The 25,468-nt window shown below is 39.8% G+C and overlaps 1 protein-coding gene across 17 annotated transcripts in view; it reads right to left on the reverse strand.

The window, feature by feature from the left end:
- FBRSL1 (fibrosin like 1) overlaps positions 1–25,468 on the reverse strand; it is a 515,430-nt gene that overhangs the window by 171,518 nt on the left and 318,444 nt on the right. For all 17 annotated transcript variants that reach the window (XM_030460353.1, XM_030460351.1, XM_030460348.1 and 14 more), the window contains one exon: positions 714–743. In XM_030460353.1, the coding sequence (XP_030316213.1) occupies positions 714–743 (30 nt within the window). The remainder of the gene's footprint in view (positions 1–713; positions 744–25,468) is intronic.

The following is a 25,468-nucleotide window of genomic DNA, read 5'->3' on the forward strand; positions in this document are numbered from 1 at the left end:
AGACTGGACAGCCAAAATATAATAAAAGTTTGATGAAGACCTAACCTGAGATGTCAAGTTTGACCTGACAGAAGAGAAGTCAGCAAGAGATACTCAAGTTTTTTACACAGTTGATGCTCAAAAGCATAGAGCAACTGTTGCTGTGTAGTGGGACTTCTTGGGTTTTTCTTGCAAGGTGTAAGGAGAGATCCCCACACAAAACCACACAGCTACACCCTTTCAATGATCAACCTCTGTATAAATAAGAAGGTCAGAAAAATCATTGTTCTGTGAAAAATATGCATGCAACATGACAAAACACTCCTTGACAGTTAACCACACTACCTCTGAGGGCAGGTACCAGTTGTCCCCTCTTCTAAACTGATTACAAAGTTGACATCTTCAAAGATGACTATAAATAAAATATGGGCTTCTGACAAGCTATCAGAGGAGACTTCCTCTGAAACAGCATTGATGTTACGACTCAGGTCCCACCAAATGCTCACATAATAATCAAGAAAAACTCTTATACTAATGTGAATTTCTTTTCTGTAAAAAAAAAAAATCCCAAAACCTAGTGAAGATCACAGCATGTTTTTTCATTCAATTATAGATATTTTTAAATTTTACTTGAACACTGGAGGAAAAATACTATCTTCAGATTCATTCTTATTTTGACTATCAGGGAATTTCCAAGCTAGTAAGGCACACGAAAGAAGAAAATTCAGTCTTACCTTATCGTCAATATCACTCTCGCTGTCACACTGTGGATTAGAGAGAGAAAAAAGGATTGTGAGAAACACCTTTATGTATAGGGATCTTTTGCATCATCCTCTCAAAACTTCAGGATAGCTGTTTATGATGTTCTCAGTTCAATGAAACACACTTTTGATGTTTGCAGTAATGCCTTTTAGATTGCTGGCATAAACCAGACAAAGCCAATTTCTCTTTTCTTACACAAAAATATGGTATAATCTTACTTGGATGGGGAAGCTAAACATTAAACAAAAAAGACAATCAGCAATGCATTATAATAACAAATGTAACAAGAATAACACAACAAAAAGCATGACTTCTTAACATCCCAAACTGTGGAATATATAGTAACAGTTTTGCATTGCTTCACCTTGATAAGCACTTTGTCATCTAACAAGGAAACTGTGAAACTGGCAATCAATTTCTAATTTAATGAGTGGTACCAAGAATAGTAATTAAAATACATCATAAATTCTGGTACATTTTTTAGTTTGCATGAGATCACGATCCCAGGAGGAAGTGTTTACTTAAAGAGTTTTAGAGTGTAATCTTTTACAGCCCCTGAAAATGAAATGCTCTATTTTCACAGCACAAATGATGGAAAGATAATTTGAGCACTGAACACTTCAGGACACAAACATCTTATTGACTGGAGCTGAGAAAGATTTACAATTGGCAACAAAAATAAATCTCTTGCTGTCCATTACAGTGTGGCCAGTGTGGTTTGCAGCTTTTGTGCTCAATGGGAATTTTCTCCTTCAGCCAGCAGCTGATGGGGAGAGTCAGAGTGGGTTTTGGGAACTGCCATCACCCTTTGGAGTTTGCTGCTGGTTCAACAAGAGGAGACACTGTGAGCCAGCAGTGACAAGCTACAAATATGAAAAAGGTCTATGAAAAAACACATGCTTTGGTGTCATAATGTAAGAGAAGGAATAGACCTGTATGGTCATTTGACCCAGGTCCTGCTCCTCATGGACAGGGGAGAGGGAATCTTTCCTGTCACATCCTTTTATCCTGAAGTTACTAAGCAGAAACTTCAGTTGTGATTTTCTCGGTTTTCTGCAGATTTTTGACTGCTTAACATCATCTTCTACTTGGCACGTGAAATGATTTGACTCCAAGCACTTGAGGAACCTTTTACTCTTAAATTCTCTTTAACACACAGAGTACACAAAGTGCTACGATACAGGGGATGGGTCTCCCTCCCATGGCATGTTTGCTGCTCAGCTTCCCAACTGACTCCTTATTTCCATTTAATTGCAGTGGAAACACTTAAGAAACCTGTTCTGACTAAACAGAACTCTCTCTGTTTCAAAATGAAACCATTTTACACCTGATTCCCTGCACGCTTTTTCACAGAGAAATCCAACTGTTAAGAAGGATGTGCCCAGATCTAAATGCATCCATCACCATTCTGGGAAAAAAAAGAACCTGAAGCAAAAATGGAGGAACTTATAGGCAGACAGGACACTGCTCTGCAGAGGCTAGGGAGCAGTGGGTGGCTCTATCCAATTACTTTGTGCACAGAAGGCAAGAACACCAGCTAGCCATGTCTTTGGCAAATACCTCCCTGTAAGCTAGTGGTCCCTTTTCTTGGGACTTTTATTCCATCACTGAACGTTATGAAAATTATTATTGAAAATTATATCGAAAATTATTAATTTCTGTTTTTTTCACATACCAGACATTCAGATTAAAAATAACATCAGTCCTGCTAAATCAGCAGCTATTTGCTGACTTTCCTCCACACCCATGTAACCACCAACAATCAAAATCTCTGTTCTGGGCCTGCAAAGGGGCTGACTAAATGTCCAGCACCACTCAGACAGACTGAAACAGGTTTGCTGGGCAAAGGCTGCCCCAGTACCTGCTCCATTTGTGCTTGCTCAAGACAGTCAGTGCTAGTTCATGCTGACAAAGCAATACATTAATTAAAAACAAGATTGGGGGTGGGGAAAGATGCAGTCACAGCAGCACACGTACTATTTACATGCTCATGAGAAACATCACCTAAATCAAGACAAGCCTTTCACCTCCACCTGGAGGGCTGAAATCAAGTCAGAACACTATGAGGAGTGTACATTCCCCCAGATTATCAGCATAATTGAGTGGGTCACGAAGGCCAAATTATTTTGACCTTTAAGCCTTATGCTAAAGTGTCCAAGGTTATTATTTTAATTCATTGTGCTCATTCAATCTGCACACTCATATTTTAGAGGCAGAATATTTTAATGATGTGATTCAACCCACACAGTTCAGATTGAAGTGTGTTGCAATGGAATTACACCCATCTCAAAAGTGGTGTAGAATTAGGTAGTACACCTGTGTTACTTAAAATGGTGTGCTCAGGCAACACCAATACCAATTTTATTCTTACAGGGGCTTAAAGAATGATACACTTAAGTAATGAAAAAATGAAATAAATAAACTCAGAAATATATTGACTAGAAAACATAGAAAATTATTAAAACTCAGATGGTTTTGCCCATAAGCCCTCATTTAATAAAACCTCAGCACTATACCCCAAAATAAACTTAGTTCAAATTATTTGAGAGCAGATGTAAACAATTTTGGAGAACTTCAATAACTATTATTCAAATACAATGGAGCATTTTAGTCTTGCACTCTGTGTTTGTAACAAAATATTTCTATTTCTTACTGCATTATGATATTTAAAAAAAATAGGCCAGGCTGCTTCTTGAAGAAAATGGATTGATCTCAGAAACTTGTATGCTTGTAATGAGTATAAAAGCCTATATTACACATGGCTTGCATTACTAAAAGGTGCAGCATTGCTTTATTTAGATGCCTAATTTTGCTTTGTACCAATATGCAACTTTGTCTCAAGAAGACAAGTGAAAGTTGCAAAAAAGCCAGTTAGCCATCAAATCCACATGCTGACTTTTGTAAACAGCCACATCTGATTTCTGAAGATGTATTTTTCCCCATTCAGGACCTGTAGATATTCCATAATTAATTGCTTTTAAAATGGAAAGGACAACAAAGAACTTTGTTTCATTTTAGCTTACATCTTCCTTACTTTAATCATGACTTGCAACAGAAGCGGAGTTACCCTGGTGAGTGCAGCTCAGCACAGACACGGAGCCCACCCTGCAGCTGTAAGATGGATGCTTAAAAAACCCTACTTGTGACAACAAGTTGCATAATTTCTTGTTTGTCTTACGAAATAGCTGTCCCCTCCTGCCTCTCCCAGCCATGTATTACACATTCATGTACACAACCTGTCCCTGTAGCCATTCCTACCATGTGGCTATTAAATACCACGTTCTTAATCCACATGAGAACGAAGTCTCAAGTGATCCAAAGCTCCTAAGCAGTCTGTCTGATAAGAGAGCATGTGGTAACAATTAACACACCATTATTTAGAAAATTTGGACTTCTGCTTAACATACAGCATCCTGGAAAATGGAGAGCTTGAGAGTCACCGCTACTAACCCATCACGATCTCCCACTGACTCCTGGAGAAAATACAGCCATCTTTGGATGAACCCCTCCCCAGGCTTCAGAATTCATTTAGGTTTTTCTTCCCTTTATTTTAAAGAAACAGGCTCCCATATTCCCATCAAGAAACGGGAAGCCACAGGCTGCTGAAAACACAACGGCACCAAAAAATCCCAAACCAAATGCGCCTCGACAGGTCTGTGAAAAAACAGAACTGCTGTTGACCCCTTCCTTTCAGAGGAGTGCTAAAAACACCATTTCAATGGGCTGCTTCAGTTTCTGTGGTAACAGCCTCCATCCCCGCTGTTCTGAAGCCTCCTCACCTCTGCCGCCTGCTCCTGCAAAGCCCTGCATCGACACAGAGAGCCTGTGCGTGGCATGGCCAGGATGTTTAAATGAATAATAAAGTCACGGGAGAAACTTTGGTTTGACCCAGAGGGTTTTCTGTGTCTTAAAAGACAACTTATTCTGTGTTGGTGAGGAGGAGGCCAGGAGTTTCCCTCCTGAGGGCCCAGCGGGCCTAGGCCGGGCTCACCTCCCACGCAGCTGTTGTCTGAGGGACAAAAGCCCTTGTCAAAATGAAAAAGTTAAAGAAAATGTGGAGAATGGCAACTGTTGACAGCTACAGGGGCTCATTGAAAGACAAAAGCTTCAATTACCTGGATTTTTCTAAAGGCCTGTTAACACTCCTGGTCTATAAGCGAAACTGTAAACAGCCATTGTGCCAGGTTCATAAAGGTTCCTAAAAGGATTATTCACTGGGTTGTGCCAATTGCCTCTCAATTCCACCAAGAATGTTCCCAAAGCTGACCCCTAATTGTGCCGCTTTTGGGAAACAATTTCTCCCAGTGACAGATTCCAGACAGAAAAAGCCTCCCATGAAGTAAAGTTAAGCAGAAACACCACATATATTTAAGGTAGAATTGGCTCAGCGTGGCCTAAGGAGGCCTTCTTCCTCCCTGCTTCTGCCCCAGAGAGGAGGAGGATGCAAATTTTGTGGATATGGGCCCTCCACACACCAAGACCCAGTGCTAAAAAGACTTAGATGGAGAAACTATGGGTTCAACAGAGCAGGGCACAACCTGGCAGACCATGCTCCAGATGAAGGTTCAGGCTATGGATGAAGCAGTCAGTGAAGCAGCAGGAAAAGCTGGCGCCTTCCTAATCTCCATCTCGGCAACCTCAGCAGCTCCCCCATTCCCTCCATCCCATCTGTTCCCCTGCTGCACCTAAAAGACCTGAGGAAGCCAAGACAGAGCTCTCATACTTGTAGAACATGCCCTCTGGCTTTTCTTTTTTCATAGCTGAGGTGGAAATTCACATTTAAAGGCCTCCCTCCATTATGCCTTTCCCACCAGGTGAGGCATTATGATCTACTCCAGCACTTCCTTGAACAAATCATCCCAACAGAGGAGAAAGATGGACTTGTGGTTACTGTGAAACACAGGCAAAGGTGCAGTTGGAGAAGGGCCTTCTCTTACCATAAAGACACAAAGCCATCAACAGCACATCCCTAAATCTTCTCTTATCCCATACCAGCTGAAGTTGAAATGGGAAACACAAGTGTTACCCACCATGGTTCACATGACATACAAGAATACGTCAGATCACAACTTGTCACAGCAAGAGGCACGTAATTGCAGAGGCAATTAGCACAGCTGCAGAGTGTGAGTGCTTCACCCATGTAACTTTAGGTTTTTAGAATACACAAGAGGAACAGGACTGGAATGAGCTATGCAGAGATTCTTCCAAAAAAGCAGCATCCACAGAAGCAGCATATAGGCTCTGCCCCCTGAGACATCTCTATGTGCACTGGGCTCCTCCCAAAGGCATTTAGTCCAAGAAGTGGCAGAATCTGTATTAAAATTGTTTGTACTGTGATTCTGGACATTTTCTGGTGAGTTTAGAATCATATAAACAAGAATCAATTAACCCTTAGATTACCCCCAGCAATTTAACTTCCAGACCACTATTTTGTCTACACATAACAGAAGCACTACATTGATTAACATGAAATCAGATTCTCACATAATTACCCCATGCCAGGAACGAGACCTTAGTTTATTCACATAAACACAGTATCTTCTATTCCACCCAAATGCAGAGGTTTATAATCTGGTTTGTACCTAAACAGCCTCAAGGGGATAGGGCCTCGTTTTGCCAGACACAATACAGCACATAAGTTACAGGTTCCTGTGCAAACAGCTGACAGAAAGGCTTGGTTTTGCTTTGCACACAAACACACATACCTACAGGTATTATTTATATTATGATTAAGCAGAGGATGACAGACATCTAAGCTGGCTGTGTGAAAAAACAGATCCCAGCCTGGAGGGACATGTAATCTAGCCAGTCTACCTGCAACTAAAATTGTGTGGGGAACTGAAAGGCTGAAAGACAATCTTAAATATACAGTCTATAATATTACAATGCAAGCTGGCAGAGTAGAACACATATGTAAAAAAGTTTCATAGAATCTATGAACAGTGCAGATAGCTATGGAGCTTGCACACCCACTCAGACAGCCCCAAGAGGATGGCCATGTTGCTGCTATCTCATTATTTCCGTTCATATTTAGTTACTGAATTTTCTTTTAATAGCAAGGCTTGGGGAGGCATTACGCTTAAATCCCAGTTCATTAACGTTTCTTTTAAAGGAAGAAGCAAAATCAAACCTATTTTCAGGAGCCCCTCCCCTTGCCCTGTCCTCTGAGCTAACTTCCCGGGAGCAGCTCACAGCAGCAGCGCGTATGGATGCGCGCCTGTGTGTGCAGGGGGAGGGTGTTGTTTCCTATTAAGTCTGGCATTGGATTCATGTCTGCAGGGGCTTGCTTAAGATGATAGGAAGAGAGAGTTTTATCATGAGCCAGACTGACAGAAAAGCCTGCTAATGGGACTTGAGGCATACACAGGAAAGAAAGTGCCAAAACATTAAGCTACCGCCAAGTGTCAGAGGGCCACTGATTTATTGCAGCAATTTTGCCACTGTGTCCTTTATAAGGTCCCACAAGTCCTTCCTCCTGGCAAGAAGCTGTGAGCTGCTGCAGCTCAGGGAGAAGTTTAGATCCAGAGCACAGAAAGTGTCCAAGTGAAAGGCGGGGGCCGGGGGGAGGACGGAAATCGAATGTTGACTTGAACTTGCCCCAGGCAGCAGAGTCCTCTTAGCTCCACTGCCTCCCTGACAGTTTGATGAAATGAGTCAGGGCCTCCCCATGGCTACACCAGCTCAGGCTTCCAAGTGCCGGGGTAGAGCTGCAAGAAACAGATTGAGCCTCAGGGTAGCAATTTCTTTTTTTTTTTTCTTCTTCTTTTTTTCTTTTTTTCTTTTTTCCCTTTCTCTCCTCAGCATTTGGCTGGGGGAAGGGAGGAGGTTATGAGCACTACAGATGTATAGGCTGAGCCTTTGTCTGCAGAGGGGGAGGACGAGGCAGAGAGAGAAGAACAGCAAGAGAGTATTAGCTATGGCAGCCAAGAATAGCCCTGAGCACTATAACTAATTTTGAGGGGCAGTGATGCATTGTACGGGCTATGTGCTGTTTGGTCTGAGGGGGCCCCTGTTGTGAAGCAGCAATCAAGAGGACATTTTGTTAAGTGACCAACAGCTGTCATCTGCAAGCCCAGAGTAGGGAAGGAGGGAGTATGGGGGTGGGAAAAAGATTTATAAAAAAAAAAAAAAAAAAAAAAGAAAGAAAAAAAAAGAGCATTTGTCCCTTGGAGGCAGAGCACATTAATCCACCAATCTGCCACAGCTTTAACTCTGAACGCGCTCGGTGCCTTGGAAGGGCCGAGCTCTGCTCCATCAGCTACCTGCAGAGATGGGTACCTCACCCTGCTTCACCTGCCAGACACAGGGAGCTTCCCTACCTCTGCAGGTCGAGGAACCAACGCTAAAAATACTGTTTAAGTCTCTTTTCATTCCATAAAATTGAGTTGATCTGCGGCAGCTTAGGGTCAATCCCTCAAGGACTGTTTTTTCCCCCTTCCCTTTTCCTTAGCACTCATAAATTAATCAGGAAGACCCTGACTAAGTCATTTCATGCTGTACAACATAAAAGAAAGTCCCTTGATGATCCATGCAAGGATCTATTAAAAGCAGGAGGAGGGAGGGAGGAAGGGTTAGGGAAGAGAGAGAAAAGGGAGGAGGGGAAAGAAAAAATCTCAACCTTTTTGATATTTTAGGATAAAAGCTGGAGGACTTTGTTACAAATTCTAGCCAACATCAAAACACCTTAAATAATTCAAAGAACATGTTAAAGGGAAGAAACTGAATGTTGCTCTGATGTTCAATTGATGCAACACAGAATATTACCCAAAACAGCACAGCCTGTTAAGGGAGACAGCAGCCTTGAGCATTTCAGTTCTTTAGAAAAATGTCAGAACCTGTAAAAATCATAATTTCCAGCAACTTTTTTTTTTCTTTTTTTCTTTTTTTTTTTTATGATATAAACTCAGTGAGACTGAAATGTAGGTTTCTGACAAGCTGTTAACAAGACAACTTTAGAAATCTGTCTGGAGCTCTCAGGGAGATGGGCTGCCATTTCACTGCTTCAAAGAAGTTCATGACATGACAAGCAAAAATCAGGGAACAGAGACCTAAAAACCACGGTGTAATTTTCATTTGCTTCTGTCGTGAAAGAATTCAAGCAGAAATTTAAGAAGGCTGCACAACTAAAAAAGCCAGCAACTGGAAAATCATTGCTGTGGTTTGACAAGCACATCTTTTATGCTGGAAATGGTTTCTTTATTATTACACCTATATACAGGAAATTGCTTTTAGGAAAAAAGAGATAATCACAAATTATTCTTTGAGATCTAGAAAGTAAGATCTACAGCTGCCTGATTACAAGCTAAGCCTAAAAAAGACCTGGTTCATAGGAGAGAGTGACCAACACATCTTGAAAAATGTGAAAAATGTGTAAGTTACCAGATTTCTCTTGGTTTCCAACATCCCTGCCCTTCCCTTCATGGGGAAGGTAGAAATTGGAATGGATATCTTTCCATAATGCAGTCTTTTAGTGGAGCCTACATAGATTAATTTTGCTATGTAAGTGTTTAATAAAGACACATTGATTAAAAACAGAAAAGTAAGCATTCAATGCCATCTACACAGCAATGTTTGTATCACATTGAGGAGATGATTTCTGGCTGGTTTACCATATTAGACCTCCTACTTCAGGCCTTAATGTACCAGCATAATGCTTTTCCATAATTTTTGGATGATTTAATGATGTCTTTTCAAGAATCAATCTATTCTTTTCAATGGTTAGAAAAAAGTAGATCGATATCTCTCTCTCTCTCTCTCTCCATATATCTCTTTCAACATGTAATCTCTCTCTCCTAGTCTCTCACTATTTGGACTCATTTTAAGTATTTAATGGTAGGTTGATACAGCAGCCTTGGAGTCAATTCACTGATTGTGATTGACTCATACCCACAATTGCAGAATTTTGGTCCCCTTGGGACAGCTGCTTTGGTAAACTCAAAGACATCCAACTACACAGATTTGATCTTATGCTTATTTCAATCCCTGCTGGACAAGAAAGCTGGAGATGGGACAAAGCAGAAGGTCATTTTCATAGGCACTTGTAATGCCTATGGTTGTACCAAGGCATAATGTCAATTATAAGCCAAATTTAGCCCAGTTTTTGCAAGGACCAAACAAATAATGAACTGAAGCTTTTTCACCTCTTTCCTATTTCACCTGATTTCTGCACAGCTCCGGTGGTGCCATCCCACAGCCCTGCTTGGGTAATTGAAAGCACAGTGCACACAGAGTTGAAAGGCTGACACTGCATTTCACCAATTTACGAAATGGAGGAGCCTCTGACAAGAAAAGAGATGCAGTTTGCTTCTCTTCTGAAGTGCTCACAAGCTCTTTTCATTCTGCCCTCACTTGGGCATTGTGTCACCTGTCACTCATTTCCTTTTCATTAGACAGATATTTTTGGAGGTACTACAGCTTCAGTGCTGGTTTTTTTTTTTTTTTTTTTTTCCACTAAGGAACCAGAAAAACATCATTACTTTCTTACTCTACAGGTTTAAGGTATGACTAATTCCATCAGTTTGCAAGAGACATCTTGTCTTGCTGCCTTCCCTTTACCACAAGCCTCCTGGCTTGGCCTTCCCTGGACACCTCTGGCCCCAGCTGCTTTGGTCCTTCATGCTCTCCAGGGAGAAGCAGAAACCAGGACAAGATTTGCAGTGACTCGGAGCACAGAGCAACTCTAATTTGGTTTAACACAAGGATGCCTAGAGAGGATATGTCCAACAGCAGAAAAGTGGCCTAAAGCCATTACTTACAACAATCCTTCGGTTTGGAGGAGGAGTCATAAGCTTCCCACAGAATGAAGGAGGAGTTTAGGACTTAATACAAATATACCCAAAAGCCACTTTAACCATAATGATCATTCTACTAATTCCTTACTTACTATAAGCATCAGTTGTCTTCCTCTATTTGGACTGTAAATCTAGTCCATTACTGTGCCATGTCCACATCACTATGGAGTCACCAATAAGTGCTTGGCCACTACAAAATACCAGGATTTCTAAAATACCCTCACTCTAGAGGAGAGCCTTTAGTTATTATAAGCTCTCTTAACTCCATGCTATATGAGTTTGTTTGGAAGTTTTATTTGCATCTTTATTTAGTGGAGAACATGTGTGGCTGTATTCCCTCAGTGCAGAACCATCATTAGCTGGAACTCCAGAGGAAAGGTATTTCTTAATACTTTCTGAGTATCCTGCTTTAAAACAGTCACCCTACAGAATGAGGGTGGTAGACTTCTGGTTATGAAACTTGCTGTGGTTTGCTACGGCTGATTCACATGAATGGTTATTTTTGTTATAGACACACACTTTTTCTCATCCTGCCAACTTCCTTCTGCCTTACTTCTCCCTGTAAATAAGGAAGTAAGTAAGAAAGTAAAAAAGTAAGAAAGTAAAATAACACAGTTGGCTGTTCACTCTTGCAGAATGGTGCTTTGCTAAATATAAAAGCTTCAAGGCCTATGCCATTACCTGGAAAAAACTTCTTTGGACACCTGAATGACAAACCTGTAAATATTAAGCAATAAAAAAATATAAAAATGTATATATTTATTATTTCAAATGAAATTGTAGAGGCTCCCTTCTACCTTAGTACATCTGCTCCTCTTTTCCAACTACCCTAGATAGTAATTTGTGATTTTTGGCCCCCAGATGCCACTGACTGATGTAAATGTAATGATTTACAAGACAGAGCTTCCTACCTCACTCTCCTTTCAGACTGCAAAGGTAGTTTGACCAGCACTGACCTCAGACATCAAGACAAGGGTTGGTCACACACATTGAAAGATGGGAATACAAGTATCCTAGCTAAACTATCCTGAAACTTCCTTAATAGGTTTGAGGACATTTATCCTTTCAGTTGTCACCACAGATGTTTTGATTTGTATTTTTCTTTCAAGACTGGTTTGGAAAGTCCCAGTTGTGTGGATAGATATCATTTATGAATAGATGGTCCAACACATCAAATTCTTCCCTCAGTAGTGACAGCCCCCTGTATGGCTAACCCAGACTGGAGTGATTAGAGAATAAAAGAAAAAGAAACATCTCAACGGGAGGGGAAATAAGAGAAACAGAAGACTTAAGGGCAAGAATGGAAAAAAGCAACACTGTGGACCAGTAATGAGATGGGACTACAAATACACTCTGTTTGGGAATGAACTCTGTCCCCTTTATTCATTATTATTAAGATATTTACTATGTTAATATTATTATTAACATTATTAACATAATGATAAAATAGCTAATAATTAGGTGGCACAAACTATGAGGTACTTTTCAAGGAGCAAGAATACATTGAATTACAGAAACTTTTCATTTCCCAATAGGTTATTATAAACAAATGTGAAATCTGTTTAAAACCATGGAAAACACCTTGCCTCTGATGTTTTAACTCCTCTCAGTTTGTGCTCTCTGGTGTGGTCAGCTCTGGAGCTGAGAGCTCTCCCTGCTCCCCCGGGAGATGGACCCAGCCAGGAGTTCCTCTCACTTGTGCTTTTTGCTGATTCAGCTGTGATACCCCAGCAAACTCATGGGTGGTTTGCAGCCACATGTAGTAATAAAATGCATAAACAGCAATTCCTGACAATGCTGTTATGTGTCACTACCACACGTATAATAACAAGAGGGGTTTCCATGGACTGCAGAGGAATTATGTGTCTCTAAGTAGGCTTTAAAGCCCTTTAATGGAGCTAGGCTGGGAAGGTTTTCCTCAGCATTTATGCAAAGTATTTGCACAGATAGCTAAAAACTCAGGAGCTGGACAGCTTTTAGCAGCACAGGTTGAGAATGCCAGGGTCTCGTGCTAATCAATGCAAGTGAAAAAAAAAGAATTATTTTAAATTCCCACCAAACACACTTTTGCTTATGAAGCAGAAATAGCATTCAAAACAAACCACATTGTTAGCTCTGCTGGCTAATGAAAAAGCATCACAATTACAAAACCAAAATCTTTGTTTTCAATTTTAAGTCAGCAGAGCTTTAAAAGAACAAGCTGCTCGAGAGCATGATAGCTTTTTCCCTAAAAAAGGAAATAAAGAAATCCTTCCTAGCAACTGCAATTATGATACTTTCATGTCAAATGAATTATATTACTGAAAATAAATCTTTCTAAGATGCACAAGAGGGTTATCTGGCTCCAGTCAGACTTATGCATTACTGGTTTTATATGTTGTACTCTACTTGATTAATATAGGTAATCAAATTATATTGCTTTCCACTGTGCTCTCAAATTCAAGGCTATAATGTTTTCAATGACAAAGTTCATAGAGTTGTATAAAAATGTACCTCATGCTGTACCAGCCCTTTATTGCTGCAGTAAAACACCATTTTCAATTTAGTAATAAGTGATATAAAACAGAGTGTCTTGATTGGCAGGGTCGTATTCATTATGCAGTGCCCTACGACAGAGCAGAGCTCAGAATGGAAATTTAAGGACAGAATCTACTGTAATCTCAGATATTGATACTTCAGGGAATAAAATTATTCCTTTTTCATGAATTGTCCAAAGGAAGGGCAAGGAATTGGATACAAAGACATGCAATTTATTATATACACACACAGGGATGGGAGGGAGAAAGGGGCAGGAAGAGACTCACTGTAGAATGCTGCTACTACACACAGGTAGTAGCACTGGAGCTAAATCTATGCTACTGCTTCAACCTTGGAATAGGAAATGAAAAGAAGAAAAAAACAGGAAAAGAGGAAGCATGGCAGTCTGGATAGCAGCAAGTACTGGAGAGCTCTTTCTGGCTTTGCAAACAGAAGAAAAATTTCAGGGCTTTATGATTCTGAGTGTTTAACTTGAGGTGTCTCAATGAAGTTGTGTTATCAAGTGCTCTTCACTTTGGGCACATCAGGATTCTCCAAAGAGTTGTAAATTAGACTGTCAAACCTGCTAAAATCTTAAGTTTGCAGCTATCTTTGAATATGTAAATCTTAGCCCTTCCCTTCCTTCTTTTCCCTTGTATAAATCAGGAATAATGTTTACCAGATCTGTAAGCAAGCAAATCAACCAATCTGTAAGTTCTTTAGAGGCAAAGTATTCTGGTGAACCCTGTTATCACTAGGAACACTATCTATGAGCAAGAATTATAAAGCCATTTTCTGTGGAACTGAGTGGCAGAGATATTGTTAGCTGGTATCTTTCCTAAGCATGTATGCTGAGCAAATGATATGATCAGGGAAGACAACTCTTGGACTCAGGAATTAGTAATGTTATCTTAGTTTTGTTTCCTTGGCAACTTGACCTTTCATAATATGCCCAAAGGCAAAATATGGGTAGCATATCCCTTTCAAATCATACCTTAATAATCTTGTGATTAAAAACATCACCAGAATGTGGCCTTGCCGTAAGATGGAGAATTAACGACTCTCTACTAAATGATCCACTGATGTTGAATCTAATTTAAGTAGCCTTGCAAGAATATTTAACACTTAATGATAGGCTCTGTATTAGAGTAGGTTTAATCTAGGATGCAGCCACAGATGTCATAAGAAGGAATTAATCAGCATTGCTTCCACTAAAACAGAAATGCAAAATTGCTGAACAGAATGTATTAGAAACAGATTAAAGAACTGGGACTTAAACATAAAAGAAATAGAGCTGATGCCACCCTCAGAGAGCTAATTTGAAATACAGAAAAACTTAATTCGCCTTTAACTGAAGAATTGGGGTGTTTGAAGTTACTAAAGAGAAGCTTGTGTTATCAAGAAGGAAAGAAAGGCAGATAGTCTTTTCCCTCATCAATTAAAAATGAAAGCCCAACCCAAATATTAATGCCTGCTTCAAAATCCCAACAGAATGAAGTTATTGATGCTCTAGGGACTATTGCATCCTACATGAAGCTCTATACTCAGTGAAATACTGTGGAAGTTTTTCACTGATTTGGGAAACTCTTCCTCAATTTAGATAAGTTACCTTTCGGAAAAGCAAATCTTGGAAATAGGGAAATACAGCCAATGGTAATGGAAATGCTTGCAGTTGGGGGAAAATATGAAATATTGTATTTTTTTTTCAAAGATCTACATTACAATTACTTGTTGTTGCTCCAGGCAATTTATCATCTCCCCTGTTATCTGAGGACTTTGTGCTGTCCACAGGGTTTATGCTGTCCAGTCTCTTTCATTACCAAAGACAGAAGAGAGTATCTAAAGCCCAAAGGGATCACAGACCATCAGTTCAGAACATCTACATAGCACAGGTCATTACATTTCTACCAGCAACCCTCTATTTTTGATTTGAAGCTGTTGATACCAAATCCTCTAATCCTACGAAACCTTAGAAGCACATTTCATAGATTAAATATTGCATTCTTAAAATGTTTTAGTTACAGTTACTGTTCCTGGTAATGATGAGGACAACCTAAGTTTAGCATGGTTATATTTCTGCTGAAAACATTGAGAAGTGTGCTGAGTGGTCCAATGATTCAACTAATGTACTCCTGATATACTATCACTGCTGTTTAAAAGGTTTCTGACTGGGTTGAGTGGCCCTTCCTTTAAAATTATGAAACAATCTAGCTTTGGTTGCAATTTTCATTGATAGCCTAATAGAACAGACAAATAATCTCAGTGCTTGTTCCCAAATTAATGAAAAACTTGTGTAAAGCTTTGATCTTGATGGAAGAATCCATCAAGACTTCCCATTTGTCTCCCTAATTACTTGCTTTGATGCTCAAGGCTTGCAATCACTGCATAAGTTAATGTCCTGGGGTTGCCATGGCTACCATTAGTGAAGCAGAACAAGAGACATTGCTCTGCACGTAAACCACCTTTGCTAAATGTTTACTTCCTTCCACTGGCTGTTCCTCCATCAGTGACAGTACTGAGGTACCCCTGTACTTCACCAGAAGTTAATACAATAGTTGTGATCCATTTTATCACAAATGTTACTGATAACATTCACTTTTTCTTTCTCTCTGCTTCACATACTTCAGAGGTCTCGAAAGCAGTGAAGTGGTTAAAAGACAAGAGTGAGGACTGACTTCACCTCCTAACTTCAACAATTTGCTGTCTGACTTAGGGGCCTCCATTTGTTTGACTCTGGAAGGTTAATAATGATGCATGTTTCATCACACAGTCCTGTTTTGAGAAGACACAGTTAGGAACCAATAAAGAAAATGTGTAATAATATTAACTTTTCATAAAGCATTTGTTTGAAGTGAGTTCCCTCTATGTCTACAATTTTCTGGTTAGCTAAAGAACTTTCATTAAGCCTCTACACTTCTCTTTTAATAAAAGGCACTTTATTAATGTGTAAAGTAACGATTCATAAGACACTTCAATGTTACAAGGAATTGCTCATTGAAAGTAAGAAATCACTTCCCTATTTGCTTATCTGAAGACCTCTAAGGACAATGAGGTGCATGATAATTGCAGTGTGGTGCATTTCCTCATTTACTGCTTCCATCTGATTTAACTTAAGGTCAAGAAATTCAGCACCAAGTCATGAAATGCCAACAGAAATGTATGTTATGTTCTAAAATGCCAAGTGTATTTGTAGCTTTAGTCCATACACAAGATTTTCTACCTTTGCAATTAGTTCATGAAACTTTTCAGCACAATCTGTTCTCAGAAGTCTTCCATTCTAAAAAAATACCACCAACTAATGAAATATCTGAGTAGGAGCCACCATCCTAAAATGTTTCACAAAATAACCAAAGTTGACTGAAAAATTCCTACAGCAACAACACAATACTGCTTGTTTTGGTTATTAGGAAGATATACCATTTTAATATTCTGTTCCTGTCAAAGTTTTATGCATTCTTTTAAGTGTATGAACTCTTAATCTTTTTTGTTCTGAGTACAGAGTACTCAGTCTGAGTATTTTCCTCTGGGAGGTATAGTACATGGTAAGCATGGAAAGGTAACATGTAATTAGCATGGTAATGCCTAAGCAAATTACATCATGCTGGAGTTAATGGAAGATCAGATCAGAAATAATCCTCTGAGCACAGCCAGCATGAATTACAAGTTTCTGTAACTCCAAATAACCTGAAAACCTACAGGATGCTGAAGCACCTACCCTGGCATGCACCTCAGATGCTCTGTTGTGTACCTGTGGTGTTAACACTGCTCCAGTGAGGATGTGTCTGACGTGTGGAAATCACTGGGGCACAGCTTGTGCACTGAGCTGTGGATGGTGGGAAATGATGGAACTGGCATCCTGTGTAAGACCAGGGTCTCAATCTTTACCCGCAGCCTGAGAGCAGGACATGATTAGATGCTCTCCTACTAAATTTCCTCAGATTAAATTTGCTTATTTCCCTCAAGAAGAGACTATTTCAAATAAATTTACTATGGTTTTGCTTTTAGTAGATCCTGCAGTTGAGCCACACCTGACAAGAAGTGCATCAGAACCATTACATGAGCAACAGGGTTGCATTTTTAACAGGCAGCCCCAGCACAGCCCTAATGCACTCATTAAATGACCCACTATTGGTATCTTGACAACTTCTTACTATTTTTTTTAGAAACAAATAGCAAGGAGAGAGAGGGAGATTCCAAATTAATTACATGGGTTTAGCAAAGAAGAATCAATTTTGGCAGGAACACTACAGCTTTTTAAAAAAAATTAAACCACTGCTACATGCTCTTCAGCAACTCCAGTACCCACATAATGACAGAAAAGAGCTAAGTGAATCAACAATCAGAATAAACAGAAATCAGAGTAAACAGATTAGGGCAATCATCTTTCTACAATCCATAGAAATAAGGATAGTCATTTTTCAAATGAATAATGACAGTACCAAATGTTAAAGACAACAAAGAAAAGGAGTAGGGGCTTTTTTTAGCCAATTGCCTTTCTTCTGAAGAACACAAAGCTGAAGAGCTTGGATTCATCTCTCAAATACAATGGCTCATAATATGACAGGTCCTAATGCATAGCACATGAGAGAGAATACATAAGCCAACATAAAACTCAGCATGATTAATATATGATTAGTTCACGTTTGCACAATGCTTTGAAGATGCAAAGTGCTAATTAGAATTTCTGGATTAGGCTGGTTGATGCCCCGATGCAATCCAGATCAGTAAATAAAAAACTGTGCAGACATTTAAACTATCTGCCCAAAGACTAAAGAACCCATGAGACAATAAGAAATGCTTCAAATGTCAAGTGGATAAACAAATGTATAAGAGAGGAGGAGAATTCAATGCCCCAGTGAAGATATTTAAGACAGATAGGTGAAGATATTTAAGACATAAAGCTAGAGCTGGAAATTATTTGAAAAACACGGGTTCACCTCCTTCTACCATTAGCAGAAATACTTCTACTAACTCATGACATATAGAGATATCTCAGCTCAAGAACCCATAAATATCTGCTGAACCAAACCCTGAAAATCTCATGCCCTTTGTGGAACATAAACAATTATCTTCCCAAGAGTAGTTCTGCAGTAATGAGAATGAAAAAAATATTTAGTTTGACATGGGCAAGGGGGAAAAAAAAAAGATGTTGAGTCTTACACTGGAGAGTGGAAAAAGAAAAACAGGAAATTCCCCTCTAGCTTTTATCAGAAATATTGAAACTGGACTTCAACATGGGGGAAAAGAATGAAACCTGCAGTAGATGAACAATATGTGGCTCATAGCAACCAATTTATTTTTTTTAATTAGAGAGCAGAATAACTAAAATAATTTATAGCAAAAAACCTGCCCAATACATTGCTGGCATGTGACCAATATAGAGCTGGGGATCAAAACAGAATGCCATCCAGCAGAGAGATGTTGACTTCACTACTGATCTGGCCTTTTCCTGCTTAATTAAAGCTACTGAACACTTGAGCTGGAAAACTGTAATCCCTATTAAAGTGTCATTTTAGCAGTAGGTGATCAGACCTTTCAAGCTACACTAAGTAATTATGCTAGCAGGAACCATGTGTAGTATTAATATGACCATAAGAAAACCACATCTGTGCAGTTAGGAGCACAGTTAATGCACAACCTGGTAACCAGCTAAAGATAACCAAGCAAACCAGTAGTTTCAGCTCCAGTCATATCTGAATCAAGACAAAAGCTCCAGCAGGTAGTCATGCCCAATACCAGGCAGAGAAGATGTGTGGCTCTAATTCTGTATAAGTACTGAATAAGATTAGATAACCATATCTGTGGGAGCTGAGACTGCACATAATGGTTATTTACCCGTTGGTTTGAAACAACAATAAAGACAAAATGTACTAACAGAGTAGCACAAAACAATGAAATACTGTGTGCATGAATATTTACTTTTGATCTCCATTATGATGCAGAAATAGACATGGAATCCTCAAGAACAAAAACTGGTTTTATACTACTTTTTTTTATGGAACAAGAAACGTGACTGAGGGCAGTCCCAGAAATACAAAACCCATGTAGACTTAAAGCTACTGCAGATGCAATGCACTTGCACTTCAAGCTCAGTGAATTGTGTGTGAGCTAACTTCAAAAAGAGCATTTGAGGGACAGGGAAAGAAGAGTCCACAGGAGATGCCCAGTGGTTAGAAGTCATGTTGTCATGATGCAGAAACCATATTAAACCACCCATTCCCCAATGCCTGAATTACTGGAAAGATCTTAAATAGAAGGAAGTCAAAACAAAGCAAACCTCCTAATTAGTGTTAAAATGAAAAGCCACTTTCTTATTGAGTAGGATGCACATTTTTCTGTAGCATACTCTTGTAAAGGTCTAGGAGTATCACTCACATAGGGGATGAAAAGGTGTAATCCCTAGGTAAATACAAATCTTTTCCAAGTGTTTGTAAAGCTAGCGTTGATAACAATACATATTTTGCAGCAAATATTTAGAATGAAATATTTCATAAAGTACTTCAGCACTTCTTTGAGTGTTTAATTTATCTGACATAAAAGAACAAGAGTGTGTAGTGTTTTCCTGTAAGTGGATGTAAAATACGCATTGCATGGATCCCTGTAATTAAAAAAACAGCAAATCATTGTCATTAATGCACAAGCAAGATCATAAATGAATACATTATTAAGTCCTACTGAATTAATGTTTAACTGCAATAGAGTTGAAATTGAATGAGGCAATTAATCAGAGTAAGAACTGGAAAAAAAAAAAAAAAAGCCACATCTGTCTCACTTTGAATATATTGAGCAAAACGACCTTCAAAGCAAGCGCTGCCAATCAAACCTTGCCGCCCACTGATGTGACAGTCTTGGTGCCACCACTGAGAGAAAGTTTAGTCAGTGTAACAGATACAAGCTTTCCATCTGAGTCACTTCATGGGTACATCTCACCCTGAGGGAGTCAAACATTATGTCTCAAGGGTCTTATTTCATAAAATCATGAACGTTCAGATGGTGAAGATCATGCTGGTTATAAATGTGAGCTACATCTGCTCAAAGTCACGAGAAAATGAAACTGGGGGAGTTGACATACATTAATGAGAATTTTTAAAGGCTTAATGCTCTTCAACATCTATGGGAGGCTAAAAAAAAAAAAAAAAAAAAAGGTTCAGGAGCTTTTGTTCCATGGGTTGTGCTTTGATCAACTAAAAAAAAGTTACATTTTTCCTCATCAGTCTTAAACTCTGTAGTGGAATTTTCTTTAACGGGTTAATTAAACTCCCTCAGGTTCTTAACTGTTGAAAAGTCTTAGTTCAAATTATTTCAGAGTTTAAGGAGGAATAAAATGATAATACTAATGATGATAATGACCCTTATCCTAGCTAAAGCTTTTTACACTTCCCATGTAGAACAGTATCTATTGTTCCGAAGTCCTACCTTTGACAGATAGGTAGATATATGCACTTTTCTTCAGTGTAACATATTATGAATATTAAACAATATTTTAAAAGAAAAATCCATTGGTATTTTTGTAGCAAGTTCTTAAGCAATAATTATCTTTGAATAAAGATTTTTTTCTTTTCATGCAAATGAACAGCAATTTTTCCAAACCATAATTGTTTTTCCTGCACTGAACTGATGGAGCAACTGGCATGTAGGTAATCAGCAGCCTCATTTCCCTTTCAGCAGCAATAAGGACTACATTCAGGATTTTCCATTAAAAAAAAAAAAAGGCTCAGATATTCATTGATAAAGAAGCTTATAATTAGGGGTTAGAAAAGTTTGCTAGAGAGCTGAATAGTGGTTAACCTGTTCCTACACTCCTGCTACGATTTTGATGAGTGTGTTAAAGCCTGTTACCTCACAATGCCCAATAAATTGTCATTTGTGTACAATACTTTGCTTTTTGCACCTAAAGAGCCACGTCAAGTGTTGCAGCTGTCTTTTCATTAATGCTTCAATCACACATTTGGTCACAGTGCCTAAAATGGGTACCACCAACCCACCTGGAGAGCAGCATGAGCACAACCTGCACCACCTCAGGTCATCAGGCTCCAACGCACCAGAAGCAAAACAATTTTATGATGCATTTGAAAAGCAACACCCAGCACTGGGAAGTTAAAAAACTTGTTGAGAAACTGAAGCCTAGGGTGGGGAAAGAAGTTCTAGTGTGGAATGAGAATGATTCTGGGTCAGTGGGGAGAAGGATGGCCGGGCGGGTTTCTGTCTCTGTTGGCTTCAGGACTTAGAAGATTTGCTTCATGCTTATTTGCTCACTCCCTAACCCAATGAAATAGAATCATAGAATCATAGAATTGGCTGGGTTGGAAGGGACCTCTGAGATCATCAAGTCCAACCCTTGATCCACTACTGCTGCAGTTCCCAGCCCATGGCACTGAGTGCCACATCCAGTCTCTTTTTAAATATCTCCAGACACGGAGAATCCACTACTTCCCTGGGCAGCCCATTCCAATGGCTGATCACCTTCTCCATAAAGAAATTCTTTCTAATCTCCAACCTAAACCTCCCCTGGCACAACTTGAGACCCTGCCCTCTTGTCTTGCTGAGAGTTGCCTGGGAAAAGAGCCCAACCCCCCCCGGCTGCAACCTCCTTTCAGGGAGTTGTAGAGAGTGATGAGGTCTCCCCTGAGCCTCCTCTTCTCCAGGCTGAACACCCCCAGCTCCCTCAGCCTCTCCTCATAGGATCTGTGCTCGAGTCCTTTCACTCGAGCACACTCCTTTCACTTGAGTCCAGGACCTCAATCTCCTTCCTAAACTGAGGGGCCCAGAACTGGACACAGGACTCAAGCAAACAGGGAAATGGTGCTTGACTTTTGGGAAGAGCCTAAAACTACTATTCTGTGCTGATCTGTACATCAGAGTTCCAAGAATTACAACAGTAAACACTAAAGAAGCTCATTCATCTGTTATTTGGGTTCAGACTGTGATCTCTCTCTTGCTCAATACAAGGTGACAGTGGGCTTGGCAGGAGGGGACAACAGTTGCACAGAGGTTTTGATCTTCCTAATCCTCTACCAAAACAAGTAACAGTGACTCAAAGCCACTGTCACAGGCTATGAGTAACCTTAACAAGATGAAAAAAATCCTTTCAGCTCCTGTATAAAGACTGAGAATACAGATCTTGTGTGCCTTCTCTCTGGTCATATTTATTAATGAGCGTAGATCAGAGAAGAAACTGGAAAGCATTGGGAAGCATCAGGTCTCATTTCCTAAGAAAAGTGACTCCTGGAACACACCAAGGCCCTCACTGGATAACAGTGATTCCCTCTAAAGACAGGGAATAAATACGCTTCCATATTTTAAGGGCTTTTGGATAAATTTAGACAACTCCCCAGGATGTATTTTCAGGCTGCCAATATTTTATTGGGATACCAGTGTGAAATCCAGGCATGTCTGGATCTGTGCCAGCATGTGTCAATCTATTCAACCCTCCTTTGACACCAGATTTGTTCTGACTGCAACATAAATATGAAGATTTTAACAGCACTGTGGTACAGGGTACCAATTTGATACAAATTCAGGATCAGTTTGATAGGAACTCAAGATGGAAGAACCCAGCAGGATGGACTCATCACTGCCCTGGACTCTGTCCACCTTGACTGTTAAGATATCATTGCTTTTATTAAACCAATCATGACAAAATAATTTATCAGCTCCTGGATGCAGAGGAGAGCATTAATAATGTCAACAGTTATCTGCAAGGTGTGTTAACTGATCCTGTCTCATGGGAAGACACAGGGTTCAAGGCTGAATCCTGACCAATTCCCTGTGCTTTTTGGACTTCTATGTTGCAATCTTCAACTGAAAGGGTAAGAGAGGGAGAAGGAAGGGAAGAGAGTGTGAGTGGGGGCAATTCACTAGTCCCAAATATAAAATCAACAAAGCAATTAAGCTTCAACAGAAACAAGACAATTCGTTTTGTTTTGGTGGTTTTTTTGGTTTCTTTTTTCCAGTGTGAATGTTAATTACTGTGCCTTTCAGCAGAGATAACGAGAGGGTTTTACTGCCTAGCATTTTTCAAACAAAGACATGAAAAATTCATGAGCAGGGGAAGACCTTGGTGTTGAGCTTCAGTTTTCTTGTCAAATATTTCAGCTCCAGAGGTCCTTGGGAAGGTTACACAGCAACAATCAAGTCTAAAGGATGCCTGTCAGCCTGGCAGCTAAAAGCAACAGGAGTTTTACAGGCTACATGTGACCTTGTCACCATATTTTCACTGGCCAGCAGCATCTTCCAGCTTCATTCACCCAGTTTACAATAAAAAGCAAACACCAAAATGCTTTCCTCCTGGGGACAGAGCACTCCCAACACTGATTGGTCCATAACAGGAACCAAGATGGTTTGTCTGATGTCACGGAATGCTGATGCCCACACATCACTCTGCATAGTCCAAAAGGATCTTTGTGCTGACAGTCAGACACTGGGCTCCAGGGAAACTCTGCCAGTCACAGGAATTTTATCAGGATTTTGTGCAGTCGTAAATGTCACCCTTTAACTGGGAAGAAAGATCCCACTATGTTTGTCATTGCACCCAAGGAGATCTAAAATATCTTTTCAAGCAACTGGCTAAGACATTACTTTTGCAAGTTATCTGTACCCTTCTTAAAACCCAACTTTTAAATTATTTTTCTAGGTTATAAGAAGGAATTTCTGTTTACTGATATGTAGGTCAGGCATAGATCAAGTCTGAGGAGAATAAGGCTATTTAGTGGACTCACAAGGAGCAAGTATAAGACAAAAGCTTTTGGGATCATGTGAAACTTCTCCCCCTAACCTAATCAAATTCACTATAGCAGAAGCAGGAATTTGATGAGGTCTTCGAAGTCTGAACAGCTCAATGTTTTCTTTCCTTGTTAGTTTAATAAAGAGGAAACCCTCAGGTGAGTCACTAAGAATCATTCTTCAAATAAAAATCTTTCCTAATCCATGACACCACGCTTAAAAAAATTATCCTGCATCAACATTCTCAGCATATCACCTCTTCTAGAGTTCAGACTAATGGTCAAAGACAAGACAATAGTTGCACACACAGGCTGTGTGCTCTGTCTGCACCAATATTCTCACAAACATGACAACTCAGTAGCACAGAACATGCTACAAGATCGGAAGCCTCTTGCAAATTTGAGTCAATTTTTGAATTAATCTCCCTTCCCAGGAAGCCTTTTTGGCAAGTAGGCAGATCTGACATATGCTTGAGTGTCTGATGTTAGGCAAGAACCTTCAGCTAGAAGTACCAACAAACAAAGACAAAACTCTCATAATCATGTCAGTATTTAAAGATCTCAGTGGAGCCAATAGTTCACACATGTACACTGATTCTCTCCCAAAATACTCTTTTGAAATTAGACTCTTCTTTTGAACCAAAATTTTCTAGTCTGAATGGTTTGCAGGTGTTTCCTATACCTGTGTTTGGCTCATGTAGCAGAGTTTCAGATGTAACCCCACACTGCTGCTTGTGACTCAAGAATCTGGGAGGCATTTCTCTAGCTGGTGTTGTTACCACCAAATCCAAAATGGTTTTGGCAGTCACAGATGTAGCTACCAGTATTTTCTAACAAGGACACTGAAACTAGAAGGCAAAATTTGATTACATTTTCCAGTACTAAGCCTTTATGAGTAAAGCTGCAGCCCACCAGTTAAACTAGGAAGCTCTGAACACTCCCATCTCTCTCAGATGGGTGATGTAAGCAAATCTGTAACCAGGGCTTTTTACCCCGAAACTGGTTTGCCACCAAAATAAAAAGTTCTAAGTTCCTAATAACTACAAACCCTTACAGGCAGCAAACCCTCCAGTCAAAATACTTTCTCCTTCACATCTCCTGAGATTTCACTCAACTGCTGCCACCACTTCCCTGCCTAGAAGAGCAACGGGATTCAACTTCTACTCTAAAAGCAAAAGATTATTAAGAATATTAAGTCTTTGTTTTACAATGGAGTGACAGGACAGAATGATAACAGCTTCTTTCTCTTCCTTTGTGAGCTGTTGAAGCTGTTGCTGCTGAACACCATCCTGTTCTTTAAGAAATACCTGCTGATGTTTAGAGGAAACATGGTAAACCAGAGACAGAGTCAAAGGAGAAGTAAATAAGGACATCAGTTTCATCAAGTTTATATCTTAGACTGGTGGTAAAAAAAGATGATGTGCATTTAACCTCAACATGCTTTTCTTAAGCACCCAGACTATTCTGTGTGCCTGCAATCACCACGTGCTCTCAGCCAACTCCACTCAGCTCTCACATCACAGCTGAGGCACCTGCCCAGTGCTGCTGTTCCAGCCCCTCTCAGCTCTGCTGGGTGCAACAAGGCACAATATTGCTCTTCCCAGCTGTTCCTTTCCCTGTTTCTCTCCCTGGCTGTGCTTCTCTGAGCAAACAATCTTCTCCTATTTGGGGTACACACTTTGGTTACAGGAAATCTCT

Source organism: Calypte anna, chromosome 15 (genome assembly GCF_003957555.1).
Source record: "Calypte anna isolate BGI_N300 chromosome 15, bCalAnn1_v1.p, whole genome shotgun sequence".
NCBI lineage: Eukaryota > Metazoa > Chordata > Aves > Apodiformes > Trochilidae > Calypte > Calypte anna.